The sequence below is a fragment of the Pteropus alecto genome, unplaced genomic scaffold (genome assembly GCF_000325575.1).
Source record: "Pteropus alecto unplaced genomic scaffold, ASM32557v1 scaffold94, whole genome shotgun sequence".
Taxonomy (NCBI): Eukaryota; Metazoa; Chordata; class Mammalia; order Chiroptera; family Pteropodidae; genus Pteropus; species Pteropus alecto.
The window spans coordinates 7,208,146-7,223,712 of NW_006437736.1; the positions used below are offsets into that span (position 1 = coordinate 7,208,146).

The 15,567-nt window shown below is 34.7% G+C and overlaps 1 protein-coding gene across 4 annotated transcripts in view; it reads left to right on the forward strand.

The window, feature by feature from the left end:
- Window positions 1-13,588, forward strand: part of WASHC3 (WASH complex subunit 3) — a 38,476-nt gene extending 24,888 nt beyond the window's left edge. For 2 of the 4 annotated variants that reach the window (XM_006914546.2, XM_015591433.1), the window contains exons 6-7: window positions 5,036-5,100; window positions 13,334-13,588. In XM_006914546.2, the coding sequence (XP_006914608.1) occupies window positions 5,036-5,100; window positions 13,334-13,418 (150 nt within the window). In that variant the 3' untranslated portion in view covers window positions 13,419-13,588. Of the gene's footprint in view, window positions 1-5,035; window positions 5,101-7,184; window positions 7,446-13,333 lie in introns of those variants that run through there. The other 2 variants (XM_025048805.1, XM_025048804.1) reach the window with 2 other exon arrangements.
- The last annotated feature ends 1,979 nt before the right edge of the window (window positions 13,589-15,567 follow it).

Consider the following 15,567-nt stretch of genomic DNA (forward strand, 5'->3'; position numbering starts at 1 on the left):
AACAGTATCAGAGTTAATATCAGAATCTATGATTTTCTAAATCTGTACAGTCATTAGAAATAAAGTTTCCCTTTTTTTAGATATCCATATTCATCCTGCAATAATTAAGAGATTTAATTTTGTATCCCTTCACAGAAAGCTCCCAGGAGGAGAAAAGATCGTTGAGCATGCACGTGCTTTGGTGTTATGGTTTGTTCAGTAAACGTTCATTATCTATTATATAGAATATTTCATCTGAAAATTTTATCCTAAATATAACATCCTACTAATATATTTTATAAAATACAATATAGATATTTTTAAAGAGCATTATTGAAAATCAGAAGGCAAAGAAATGATTGAGTCAGTCTTACTACGTTACCGTTTAAGTGACAGGAGCCTGGTTGGAGGACTGGCTGCTTTTTCCCACCTCATAACATCTTTTCAACTCCTATTCATTCCCTCTCCCTGCAAATAAAAAAAGTACCAACACCTATCAGCTCAATAGATCTTTTTCTTTATTGTTGACCTAGGTAGGGAAGAAAACTTCATAAACTTCATATTTTCCATCTTTCATAACTGCATTGTTGTGATTCAAACTCATAAACGGAGAGGAAAAACTCTAAAATATAAGGAGTTTTTTAATGTTATTTTAAAAAAGGAAAGTTATTTATCTCTATTAGATTTTTTCCCTTCTAAAAGTAGGAAAATTTCAACATGGTTTAAAAAGGAATTTAGTAGCTTGGCTTTCATTAACACAATAACAAGTAAATGTAAATATTGGCAGTCTTATAACCTCCAAACAGTTTTTGTGATATAAGAAACTAGTATTCAATTATTAGTGTTGCCATCATAATTTCATTACTGTGGCTTCTTTACACACTTTCTCCAGTGACGCAAATACAGACGTGATTTTTTGGAACATCAAACTTATGGCTGCCTTCTCTCGTCTTCATTACTTATGTTGGACAAACTGCCATTATCACTTGCCAAAAATAATCCCACAGTTCAATAGACTTCAGTTTTGAGGTCTCTCATGTCCTCCTTAGACCACCAGTAGCCTTGTCGCTTGGAGATTAGAAATTGGACACTTTTTTTTTTTTGACGTTTAACAAACCAGACTGTTCCTTAACCTCTAAGAATGAATATAGAAAACAACAGATTATCTAAGCAACATCTCTAGAAACAGCAGCAAATCCCTTTGTAACACAGGCAAAATTATTTTTGTATCAAGCTTTATGAGATTTGTATTCAGGTAATGATTATAGTAGTCTCTAATAGAGTAAGATATTATAAGTTATATGTATTTTCCTTTATATCCAGATATAGAAATGACTAAGACTTATCAAGTTTTGATAATATCTGTATTCTTTTGCTGGAACCAGCTTTAAGAAACTAAGGGTAAAAAATGGAGCTTATAGATGCAGACTTCCATTATTCTTATACTATAACCAAGTCCATGAAACCACTGTTAAAATAAGGACCTTATTTAATTCCACCAACTTCTCTGTTCCCTATTCCTCCCTTCCCTTTACCACCTCCCCTCCTTCCCACCCTACACGTACTTTCTTCGCTATATTTTAGGAAATGATTTTTTAACCTCATTTTTTTCCCCTTCTGTTTTCTTGGCTTTGTAACTTATTTGTATAACCTTTCAATCGATATTCTGTGGATTATGCTAAAGTATAGCAAATAAATTACAGAGTTGAGTTGGTAGAAAGACTATACCATCAAACCATAGTTAATAGAAACTGAGAGGTCTTTTTAAAGAAGTATGATGTTACCTCTCTACATTTTTCTCATTTCTTCATAGCACTTCAATGTTTTTTAATGAAATGTTTCAAACTTCTAACTTTCTCTATTATATTAAGTAGTTGAATGGCATTTGATTATCAAGTAAAATTCCCAATCTTGTTGTGCAAGTAGTCAGCTTTCTCCTCTATTATTAAATAAATTTTATTAAATAATTAACTACATTTTATTTAAAAATCTTTCTCTCAAGTCTTAGTTCCAGATAATATATTTTAAAAGTGGTGTTTATTTTAATCTTGTGCTTACCTTATCCCAAATGTAAGAGTCTGTTAACATAGAATGCCCCTAAGCAAGTAACTGCTTTTTTCCCTATCTTTCATTTATCCTTAAACTTCATAAGCTAACAAAAAGCCCAAAGTTTTACTTTCTACCATCTTTGTCTTCCAAACCAACCATATTTCATTTTTCAGAATACCTTAAATATTGCCTCAGGGAACAGTATTACAAAACCATACAGGAGTGTGGTTTTGAAGATAATTTTGTGATGGTGCTATTTCTTTTTATCCATCTACTATTTAGGATGTATTTAGGTGTCCATTGTTATCTAAGTTTTAACAGATTAAATTTTACTAATTTATAAAATCAAACCTAAAAATTACGAAGATAAATATATAAATGGGCCTATAAATGACAGCCTTGCCTTTGCTCCTTCTCAGGAAAGAGACTCTGTCTGGTAACCTGTAAATTTGAAAGAAAGCTTTACCTTTCCTGACCTCCTTTAACCTAGAGAACTTGTATTATTTCCTCCTCCATAGCAAAAATAAGAGATTATGGTTGTAGAAGGCATCTTTTCTGGACATTTTTAAAAAAGTAAATGAGACTTAAATTTTTAATATATTTTCTGATTTTAAAAATGAGGATTATAGTTAATAATGATCTGAACTTAATTCGCAAGATCCATAACGTTTCTGTGATAGATATATCGTCATTAACCTTGAAGACTCTTCATATGGAGTTTGTAATCCGTTTGATGCTCATGTTTAGTATATGCTTGCCTAGACTTAAACACAGATTTTATTGGGTAAAATGTAAAATAAAATCAGCATTTTGAAGGAAGGAAATATCTGGACAAGTATACTTAAAAAATATTGAGACAAGCTTAGTTACAGTAGATAATTTAAAGTTTTGTATATATTTCTGTCTTTCTGTTTTTCATTTTAAATAAGCTCCCAGCCCAACTTCAAGACTCACCTCAGCGAATCCTTTACTGGTCATCCACTGTATCTGCCTTTCCCTGGTTTCGACATTGCCCATTATGCAGGCCTGTGTTGTGATCATATGTTTAACACATCTATTAGACTGTTCTACCTGAAGGCAGGGGCCGATTATCTTTTTTATTCTCTCAGCAGAAAGCATTGTGCTGCCATAGTGATGTTAATCATTGAGGTGTGGGATTGTGATATCAGAATTCTACTAACCACAGTAAATTCAAATATTCTCAGTGTTTTTACAGAATTAGTAATGGATATGCCCAAATATTTAATTTGGGCTTATATGGTATTGGATAACACTGATTCCATTAAGTCAGTTAAAATGTGTACCTTTAGATTATTCAAGTGCTATGCACATACTAATATAAAGCAAAATAAGTAATATTTTAACGAGCCATCTAAAAGGCCTTGTTTTAGGTGGTATATAGAGATATATAAAGGAGGCATTTTTTTAGCTTCTATTTCTTTTCCAGTTTTATTAAGAAATAATTGACTCAGTCTATCACTGCATAAGTACAGCATGATGGTTTTATTTACATATATTGTGAAATGATTACCACACAGGTTTATTTAATATCCATCATCTCATATAGATACAATAAAAAGAAAACAATTTTTCTCCTTGTGCTGAGAATGCTTAGGACCTCTTAACAGCTTTCCTGCGTGTCCAGCCGTGTTAACTACAGGCATCATATTGCATGTCCCATCCCTAGTACTTATGTGTCTTATAACTGGGAGCTTGTACCTTTCAACCACTTTCCTCCAACTCCTCCTTCCCCCACACTCTGATAAACACAAATCTGATCTCTTTTTCTATGAGTTTGTTTTGTTTTGGATGTCACGTGTGAGATCATACAGTATTCGTCTTTGTCTGTCTTATTTCACTTAGCATAATGCCTTCAAGGTCTATCCATATTGTCACAAATGATGGGGTTTTCTCATTTTTTTATGGCTGAATAATATATATATTTATAGATACAAATATCGATATAGATATATAGATATATATCTTACAATTTCTTTATCCATTCATCAATCGGGGGCACTTGTTTCCATGCGTTGGCTATTAGAAATAATGCTATGAACCTTGGTGTGCAGATATCTTTTGAGATTAGTGTTTCATTTCTTTTCCCAGGAGTAAAATTGCTGAACATATGGATTTTTAATTTTTTGAGAGGTCTCCATACTGTTTTCCATAGTCGTTGTACCAATTTACAGTTTCACTAGCAGTGTACAAGGGTTCCCTTTTCTCCACATCAACTCCAATATTTGTTATTTCTTGTCCTTTTGATGATGGCCATTCTTAAAGGTATGAGGTGATACCTCATTGTAGTATTAATTTGTATTTCTCTAATGACTAGTGATATCGAGCATCTTTTCATATAGCTGCTGGCCATTTATATGTCTTCTTTGGAAAAATGTCTGTTCAGGTCCTTTGATTATTTGATTTTTTGCTGTTGAGTTATATGAGTTCTTTATATATTTTGGATATTAACCCCTTACCAGATACATGGTTTGCAAATATTTTTTTCCATCCTGAAGGTCTTCCTTTTGTTTTGTTGATGGTTTTCTAGAATATGTGCTGCTGAAGTGAGCCCATGTTGATGGTTTCTTTTGCTGTGCAGAAGCTTTTTAGTTTAATGCAGTCCTAAATTGTTTAGTTTTATTTTGTTGCTTGTGCTTTGGATTTGATTTCCATAAAAATCATTACCAAGGTCCATGTCAAGGAGTTTTTTTCCTATGTTTTTTTCTAGAAGTTTCATGATTTGAGTCTTTAATCTGTTTCTAGTTAATTTTTGTGAATGGTGAAAGGGGTCTAGTTTCATTCTTTTACATGTGAATATCTAATTTCATTTATTGAAGAAACTGTCTTTTCTCTATTGAGTATTCTTGGCTCCCTTGTCAAATATTAGTTGACTGTATATGCTTGGGTTTATTTCTGGGCTCGCAGTTCTGTTCCATTGGTCTATTTTTCTGTTTTTTGAAGGAAGCATTTTTACTAATTGAGTTATTATATTGTGTTTTTTGCTTAGGGTGTTCCAGTGATGGCAATAAGAAACAAAATGATATCAGAAGGACTAGACCCAGATCTTCTTGAGTAAGTAATTCTTCTAATATAATTATATTACTGTCAAAATGTTGAATTTATCAGTTATAATAAGAATATTTTAAACTCTATATTTTTTTCCTATATAGTGTTTTATGATCGAGGAAACCACCTTCAAAGATAGTGTCTCTGCTATGTTACAAAAATGTGAAATCTATCCTGTGCTACTAAAACCAGCCTTTGTGCATTTAAGAGCAGTTAGAATAGATCAGAGATGAATCTATTATTTCCAAAAGAGATGGAATTTGATAAATTAGTTTTGTTGCATAGCAGTATTGTCCACAAGAAGTAGTGTTTTTTTCTTTCCATGCTACCTTCATCTTCTCTTTCTTCCATTCTTTCTTTTTAAAAGTTACCTACCAGGTATTCATTTAAGACCATAGAGTGTAGGAAATTTAATCTACCATAATTTAAGTTGAGCCAAATTGAGAAATAAATAGAGTAAAGTCACTCTGGGTCCACATAAATGGTTATTATGAAACTAGATACTGTTTGTGTGAGTTTTACAAAATATTTTTTGAGAAATGCTGAAAATTTGTGGCTTAGACATTTGACAATAATTTATTCAATCTAAGCAAACCTGGCTACATAGCCCATCCTGGATAAAATATATCTTAATGGATTATTCAGAACTAGTCTGTTTTGCAAGTATCTAGATACTTGTAAAGAGTTTTTCCAGTTTGGGGTTTTAGTTCACTCTGATGTATGTAGCTATGTTGTCCAGGCATTCATACTGCACTAGCAGTATACCACTTTGGAATTTGCCTTGGCTGTCAGCCCTTAAGGAAATGTGTGCATTTTGGAGGTGAAACACTATAAATGTCTTTTCTCTCCTATTTTATCTTCTAAAATATGAAATTTAAGAATTTTTTAAAGTTTTCAAGAACAGATTTTCAATATATATCTACATTTAATATATATCGAAATAGCAAACAATTCACATACATTGGCATGGATTGGTAATTTGAACTAAAGCATCTCCAGGATATTTGACATTTGTTCTGGAAATTGTTTCTGACACACACTTTGAAAGCAGATGGATTGTGACATATATTTTAATGTGAATTGAACATATGGATCCAATCTATTTGGTACTCATTGTAATATATGTTGTAAATATATTTAACATTGACCATGACCTCTTTTTGCTTCTGGAAATACACAGTAGACCTTCTGTAATAACAGCTAAAATGACCTCTACAATGATGATTTTTCTCTGTAGAGAAAATGTAATAAATGGAAAACCAGCAGCCCTGTAAGCATCAGCATATGCTGGATATCCAGTCCCTTTTCCCCGATTGGCTTCATTTCAACCCCTGTCCAGACTAAACCTAGTTCATAATCCTTTACCTAACAAGCCACCCACACTAGCAACTTGAAAATCATCCTTGATTGTGCCCCCTTCCCTACCTCCTTCTATGTCAGTCACTATGATTTTTTCATTTATATCCTTCACATCTGACCACATCTCCATGCCCATTGCTATTTAGTTCAAGCTCTCATCATTTCTCACTTGATTATAATAGCTCCTGATTGGTTTCCCTATTCTCTTTTAATCTGTCACTAAAGCCTGAGTGGATTTGTTCATACTTAATTTTTGCTTCAGGTCTTTCTGTGACTCTCCGTTGCCTTCAACATGTAGTCTAACATATTAGAATTGCATATAAATGCTTGTATCATCAAGACCAAGTTTCTCTCTCTAGCTTCATTTCTTGCCTCTTCCATGTACACCTATCTCACGTAGCCGTAGCAAACTACTGGCAGTTCCCTGATTGTATCATTTCCCTATTCTCTTTTGGTATCTTTCAATGTTTTCTTTCTTCTCTGTGGAACTCCCTCCATCTTATTGCGCTGGCTGATTTCATATTCTTCAAGACTCCATTGAGGTATCACCACCCTGTCCATGGATGACTACCAAGGGGAGAATCCCCGGTACCCCAATATTTCCTTGATATATCTTACTTAGCAAGTTCGAGGGTATGTCATTGTCTGTAAATGTTGAGAAACATTCAGTTGCAAGGTAGTGCCAAGTTTTAGGGTAGAATTCCAGTAACAGCTAAAACATTGTCTTACAGAAAAGCTGCTCCTCAACCACAGCCTGGAGCCGGAATTCTGACCCATTACCTCATCGGTACAGGCCATCGGTCACAAGGGGCACTGGTTGGAGTGGGGGTGACTCACTGTGAGCTATCACCACTGCTACTAGCAAACCATCTCCAACTACATTTAGCTGGATATGATAAGTGGGGTCAACTGCCTTGTTAAAGAGGAATTCTGGCACTTTGAGAATCATGTTTACATAAAAGTTAAAGAGCCTCACTTTAGGAGAGAAGTTCGAGCTGATGAAGAAGAAAATGTGCCACCCAAGTGAAGAGTGTACTTCATTTAGAGTCTTAGGTACATAGTAAGCCTCAGCTGAGAACTTTCAGCAAAGATTGTTCTGTTTTCTTTTTTCTTTCAAAATATAAACATACACTTTTTATTAGCCCTAGATTCTAAGACAGACTCATTATAATAAAAGAAATAGCCTAGATCTGTCTGTACGGAACAAAAAGCAAAGCTGAGGTTAATATAGAATTAAATACTGATCAGAAAATATATTGCTATTTGATTGTGTATAAAATTGTGGAAGCTAAGAGTACATGATTTTAAACTAAAACAGTTTACATGATAAGGGAGAAGAGAGCCTGGCTCTTTTCCTAGAAAACTGGCTATCATTGACTTTTGGAAAGTCTATAAAGCTGAAGAAAATGCCTGATAATTACCAAATAAATAGTATTTGTTTGCTACTTCTAAGTGATTAATTATTTTTAAAAATCCAAGTTTTTGAAAATAACAATAGTTCTTCCATAATCAAGAATTAGTCCTATTTAGCTTGTAAAAACTAGTTTCCAATACCACTGAAATAAAAAGTTTTGTGAAAGAGTACTTTTATCACCATCACACTCAAAAGAGTTTAAAAGGAAAGAAAATGGAAAATTTAAAAGTTAATCTGTTTCAGTTTTGTATTCAGTATATAGAATAGGTAAATTGTGCCTTATAAGTTCTTTCAATCAATGCCTGGATTTTTTTTGCCAAGGTTAAAAAAAAGAAAAACATTTCTCTTATGCCCTGTTCTGCGCTAACATTTATGTCCCAGAACTAAGGTTACTGTTATTACATAGTAACTAATATTTTTACTATTCTAGGATATAGAGGTTAGGCCTGCCCATCAGCATGAGATGACATTCATGATGGTTAAGGCTCAGGCTAAAGCAGACTTTAGAAATGATCAGCTTGCTGGGGTTCAGATTCTGCCCTGCCCTGTATGAACCTGGACTAATTACCTGATCTCCCTGTGCATCAGTTTCATCATCAGTAAAATGGGAAATGGAAGAATTCGTAGCATTGTTCAGACTAAGAGAATAGCGTAAGCACTTAGCATAGCTCTGGATAAGCAGTAATTGTTCAGTAAATGTTAGTTGTGATTTATAAATGTTTTGATGGAGGAAGATGTTGTAAATTCTAAACAATTGGATTTACCAGGCTTTTGGAACACAACTTGTTTATAATCCTGTAGTTGCCTGTATTCCATTGTGTTTTCAACAAAGAGATATTTAACGTACACACAGCAGCTGTCTTCCCAGATTATATTGTTTTCTCAAACTAAAAAATTTATATTTTAAAATTTGCAGTAAAGAATAGATTTCTGAAATTGAAATTCAAGTCATGCTCCATATTCGTAAAAGAATACAATTTGTAGCATATTGATTTGGCTAAAGAAAGCATGTGATTGAGTTCACATGCTTTGAACAGAACTAGCTCAGCTGGCATTTGTCCTGGAGATACCTATTCAAGAGTTTTATACCCTTCTCCCAGACTGTGGAATGACCAGTGTTATGGTCTCCATAAGTAAAAGCAACCACCTCAGCCTGCTTATGACTGAGACAAGAGGGGATTTATTAGTGTAAACCAAAAGGATACTGGAAAACAGGGAAACATTGTTAATTATATTCAAGGCATGTCCAGCAGATTTTCTTGCCCTCGAAGAGAATTCCTTTTCTGCCAATGATCTCTGTCTACCTCTTGCCACACAACAACATAATGGATTAAAGGTTGGATTTGGGCTGATTGAGGATACAATAGACCTCATTCTCCAACCAGACAATTCCAAAAATAGGTTTATTTTTTTAGTTCTTGCTGAGTTGGGTTCCCATTTAATTTAATTGCCAGTCCTCAACCCCTGGATGGCAGACTGGCTCGAAAGTATAGGACAGGAAAAGACAATGTCAAAAAATTATGATTGGTCACAAGAGTGAGAAAGATAATAAAAATATCAGAAAGGTTGTGGTTATAGGAGCATTTATGATCTTACTCCCTGGTGTATGTCATCAGTTTATGTCAAATAAACTCTCATAAAAATCCCCACCCCACCCCCCACCCCACCCCAAAAAGGCAGTGTTACGTTATCTGTCCAAAAGTTTGGTCATCATTTCATCTTTTGGATTGATTTATGACCAAAATGGAGAATTGTGGACAAAAAGAGGGATTCTATGGAAAGTAATCTCACGGGGTGATCTGATCATAAATTCCTAACAAGCATGGTGTGTAGTCATGCCCCAGACATATAACTTTTTAATAACAGGTTTATCTTTACCTGAAACAAGCCCTGTCCATTGTTTCTATGTACCTAGGTTAACACACCTTTGAAATAACCACTCTCAAGAAAGCCGGTAATCTTGTTAACTCTCCTGTAATCTAATCCCTGGCTTGGTTTTTCCCACCCTCATGTAATCTTCCTTAAGTTCTCTCCTTAATATCAAATGCATAAAAGAAGCTCCAAAACAAGTATTCTCTGGAGCGTTTGAGATCTTGCTCCCCAGCATATGTTGTCATTTGGGCTCAAATAAACTTTTATAAAAATTCAAAAGAAAAAAGATGATGTTAAAAAGCATTTGTGGTCTGACAGTGGCTAAACCTTCAGCTATAAAATAAATCAGGGAGATGTAGTGTACAGCATGGAGACTGTAGTCAACAGTACTATATTGTATATTTGAAAGTTGTTAAGAGAGTAGATCTTAAAAGTTCTCAAAAGACGAAAAGTTTTTGTATCGATATATATAGTGATGAATGTTAACTATACTGATTGTAACGATCATTTCACAATATATACAAATATCAAAGTATTATGTTGTATACCTGAAACTAATATAATGTTATATGTCAATTATGTCTCAGTTTTAAGAAATAAACAAAGATAAACAATAACAAATATTGGTGAGACTATGACGAAATTGAAACCTTTTGCACTTTGGTGGGAATATAAATGATGCAGCCACTATGGAAAACAGTATGGCAGTTTCGCACAAAAGTTAATCATAGAATTACCATATAATCCAGCAGTTCCACTTCTGGGCATGTACCCGAAAGAAGTGAAGCAAAGGCTCTAACGTATATTTGTATACTCATGCCCATAGCAGCATTATTCACAATTGCCCAAAGCCAAATGCCCATCCACAGGTGAATGGTTAAACAAAATGTACTATCTGCACCCAATGGAACATTATTTAGCCTTAAAAAGAAAGGAAATTCTGTTACACATAATAATGTGGGTGAACCTTGAAGACCTTTATTATGATAAATGAAACAAGCCATTTGAGACAAATGTTACGTGATTCTACTTAGAATAGTCAAATTCATGGAGACAGAAAGTAGGAGAGTGGTTGCCAAAGGCTGGAGGGAAAGGAAATGGGAAGCTGTTGTTTAAAGGGTGTAGAGTTTCAGTTCTGCATGCTGAAGAGAGTTCTGGAGATGGTGGTGATGATTGCACAACAATGTAAATGTAAAATAAATGACTACTTCAGAATCCCAAACTTGGTTATGCAATTTCAGTGAAAACTTATATTTCATATAACTTGTCCTCACCCTCCACCCATTGTTCTGCCAAATGATCTAATCTCATCTACTGTTGCACCCCGATATACCTTACGCTCTGGCTACCAAATGACAGTTTCCAGATGCAGCATGGCATACCATTCCCATTTTTTAATTTTACACAGAGCTCTCTCATCTTTACTTATTCCCACATTTTCTGTTTGTGGCAAGCTCCCACTCATATCCCAAAACCTTTCCCAAGTGTCTTCATCTCTCTGGAGTCTTCTCTGACTAACCTCAGCAGAGTGAATTATTTTTTCTTTGTATACAAGTATAGCTAGTACAACTGTATTTGTGTATATCACACTGTATAACAATAATTTGTTTGCATTTCTGTCCCCCGCACTAAAACAATCAGCTTCTTTAGGGCTAGAACAGCTTGTTATTCATCTCTGTATCTCCAGCTCCTAACACAGTTTCTGGCAAATTGTAGGTACATGATGATGAGGAGAATAATAATATATAATAGTACTACTACTACTACTAATAGAAAATAACATGTATTTACTTTACTTACCATGCGTCAGATATTATATTATATACTCTACTTTCAGTAATTTATTTTAATCATCACAAGAGTCCAATTGGGTACAGAGTAGTTAAATAGCTTCCCCAAAGTTACTCAACAAGGAAGTAGCAAGGCTGAGATTTGAACCCAACCAGTCTGGCTCCAGAGTTTGTGTTCTTAACCACTATACTGTCTATAGCATCACATATATTAAAAGGCGGTTACATATATAAATTAATTTTATAATTTCACTCCCTTCTAGGCCTAGCTTTCACCCTTTTCTTAGTAGCATTTATTTTAGGGGAGTTGCGTACATTGTTTTTTTGTTTGTTTGAGTTGCCATAGATACTAATATAATTTTAATGTAGTATTCAAATAATTCCCTCTGGTAATTTTTTTCTTTTTAACAAAGTGAAGACAATAAGAAATCAACTATACAGCAAAGAAAAATTTACCGGGGAAAATGTGCCCTGTATTCATGCCCACTTCTTACAGAGTTCTTGCTGCCGTGAAGAATGATGGAGACTATGGTCCTGTGTTAGCATTTTAGGCAGATGGAGCATCAATCAAAACCAAGAAATGCTGTAGCCAGCTTTAAAATTTTACTATATTGAGTATATATGACTTCCTCAAAGGCATAATCTAAAATCGTACAGCAGAGTAAATGGGTTTACATGTGACAACTAGGGAGCGATGGCCAGCTTTTGTTTTGTAGCATGCCAGATATGATATTAAAAAATATCAGCCAAAACTTGGCCATAATTTTTAGTAACTAGAAGTAAATAGTAGATGATTATACATTTTCTTATTTTAGTAGTAGTAGTTATATCTCTGGTAAAGAACAGTTTTATTTGTTGGTGTTCTAAATCTTTAATTACACTCAAGGAGCTTGAGGGAGAAATAAGTCTGGTAGTTTTTAATTATTAAGACAGAGCAGCTGTATTATTTTTCCTTTACCTCTTACTTTCCCCAGAAGTATACTTGCTTAATTTACTTTCTTGGTAAGAGTGAATAGAGGCAGGATAATAGTGCTACCCTATTGACTGAATGATTTACTGACAAATGCTGTGGAGCCGAAGTAGTTGACTTTTAATAACACCATTAAATTTTCATTTTGGTTTATTATAGCACATCCATGCAGAGTTGGAGTTTAACCATTCACGTATCACCTTGTTTTGCCTAGGGAATGTTCAAGACACTGTTTTTACCAACTCATACTTTTTATATTTATTCGCTGACAATAAAACATATTAGTGAAAACTCAGCAAACATTAAGAACAGTCTTTGACCAAACGCTCTTCTCCCCCACAATATTTCCACATTGTCTGTATTTCTTAATAGTCATTCTTGAACTCTCATCCATTTTAAAATTTCTCCCTTCAGCTTTCCTGAACATGAAGATTTTCTTTTTCTTTCCATTGTTAGCTTTCCCTTCTCTGGACCTCATGAACACTTGGAGGCTACATGGTTAGCACTGGTCATGCCAGCCTCTCCAGATCACATCGCTGTCTACAGTTGGATCTCCATGGTAATGAGAAGCAGAAAGTGCTGATGTAGCACACTCTGTAAGGACTGGCAAGAGAAAACAGTGCCACAGCCTGTACAGGAATAGCACTTAATCCCCTTGGTGCAGGAGATGCCAGAGAGAAGCACACTGTGGCGGAGAGTGGGAGTCTCTCTCAGTTAAGGACACAGACTTGGCAGATTTATTAGCAGCAATATTCTAGGATGAACCTAATTTACAGTTAGTCAATGTGTTTTTCAACTGGAAAAACCTTTAAAATTTTTTTCCTTCTCTTTCAGGAGGCCAGATGCTCCAGTGCCTGATGGCGAAGGTGAAAAAAATACAGAAGAAAGTTCAGATAGCGAGTCTTCCTTTAGTGACTAAGCTTAATTTTACTAACAATTACATACCCATGTGTAGGTTACATTTACATTCTGTCAGAAACAGAGCCTGAATTTAAACTCTTAGTCATAAAAACATCAAATGGACAAATATCTACCACCAGCCTTCCTCTGTGTTAAAATAAATAAATAAATAAAGCATGTATAACCTGGCAGAGTGTCTTGTTACCAAAATAAAGGGCCCTTAACCAAAAAATAAAATAGTCTAAGAAAGTGCAATTAGGCTATAAATACTAAGATGGAATATTGCAGGGATGCAATGGCTACATTAAAGTCAATGTGAAGTGATCAAAAATATACTCGATGCAAAAACAAATTTAGCTAAGTGAATCATTCAGTTTTGCTGACTATTTTAGCATGAAAAGTATTATGTGCATTTATATCACAAATTAAAGAAATCTCTAGCAGAAAGTAATACTGGATTGAAGTTTTCTGTGACAACTTAAACCTTATATATCATATACAATATGGATATAGAACTTATTGATAGTATTAGCATCTAGAGCTTTTTACCACTTGGCCATCACTTCATATAATATCAAAGTTAGGTATTCTTATATATTTTATCAGATAGAAATTGAATTTAAGGTAGTTTCAATGTAGTTTAGACTGAGCAAACATCATTGTCATCAACTCTTCATATTGCCTAAACAGAAAAAATATATTTAACTTGCAATTTTAAAATGCCCTCACCTCACCTTGCAAATAATTCTTCATGAATAATTATTTGCACACAGTCTAGAAAAACCTCTAAACTACAGTCAGCCCTTGGTATTCGCAGAAAATTGGTTCCAGGAATCCCTAAATTCATGGATGCTCAAGTCCCTTATGTAAAATGGCGTAATATTTGCAAATAACCTTTGTGCATCCTCTTATATACTTTAAATCATCTCTAGATTACTTATAATACCTAATACAATCTAAGTGCTATGTAATTATATTGTAGTATTTACGGAATAATGACAAGAAAAAAATCTCTACATGTTCAGTATAGTGACAACCATCAAAAGCCTAACTACATAGTACACGTTAGCAAGAGTGTCACATTTAAAAAAAATACTTCCGATGCGCTGTTGATTGAATCCACAAATACCGAACCCACAGATACAGAGGGCTGACTGTACTTACAAGGAAAGATATATAAATGCATTTGATTAATGGTACTCAGTTTAGGTCACCTGAAAGTAGACCCTAAGAGAAGGACTTGTCTGTATGTAGGTCATTTGTGAGGTGATTTCAGGAAGCAAGAGTGAGAGAATAGAAAAAGTAAGGGAGAAATCCTATAAGGTATATTATCGAGATTTCCATTTTGAGCTTAAGTGCTCCAAGACCTGAGAAGCTTAAAGAATGACTCTCAGCATTGTCCACCTAATACGGATTGGATCACTTATTAACTAGTTCCCATGCCCCATTAGTTGAGAATGACCTCCAGGAGCATTAACCACCCCTGCACTTGTGGACCATGCTTTTGTGTGGGAAAGCAAGCTCCCCCAATGTTAAAAAAGGACTCGAAACAAAACAAAGATGCATGGCCCACGCTTGTGGAATTTCACGATCAAAAAAATATACAAATCTGACCTTCGAACTGTCTAGTGCAGCTGTGGCTAATATCACGTTGATAAGAGCATGTGATGTAGAGCAAAAAATATTCGCTACCATTTACCATTTGCCTATTCAGAACTGCTCCAGTCCCATGTTAAGTTCACTCTGTCACCAAGTTTACAAGGTGATGGCCAGCCACAGTCTATATAAGACTACACAGGAGGATTAGTGAGACAAGCTACAGTTCCTGTTGCTACATCTGGACCTAAGGCCAAAACTCATTCATCATCTCCTTCCTCCCCCACCTATTCGAGATTTTTATAGCTCTCTGCCAGAAACTCCATTTGGGTTTCCTGGTGGAGTGACCCAGACCTTCATCCCTTCAGAGATTCAGGGTGTTGGTGACTTGACCTTTTTAGGCTCTGATTATCATAGTAGTCTGTTCGCTGTTCACACCAGGCATGGAAGCATCAAGACATATCCCAATGAATCAACTGAGTTCCAGACACATTCTTTCTGTTTGATTGCGTAACCATAATCCTAGCTCCTCGGGTTAACCAACATATTAACACTCCTTTTTGGCTTGTTAT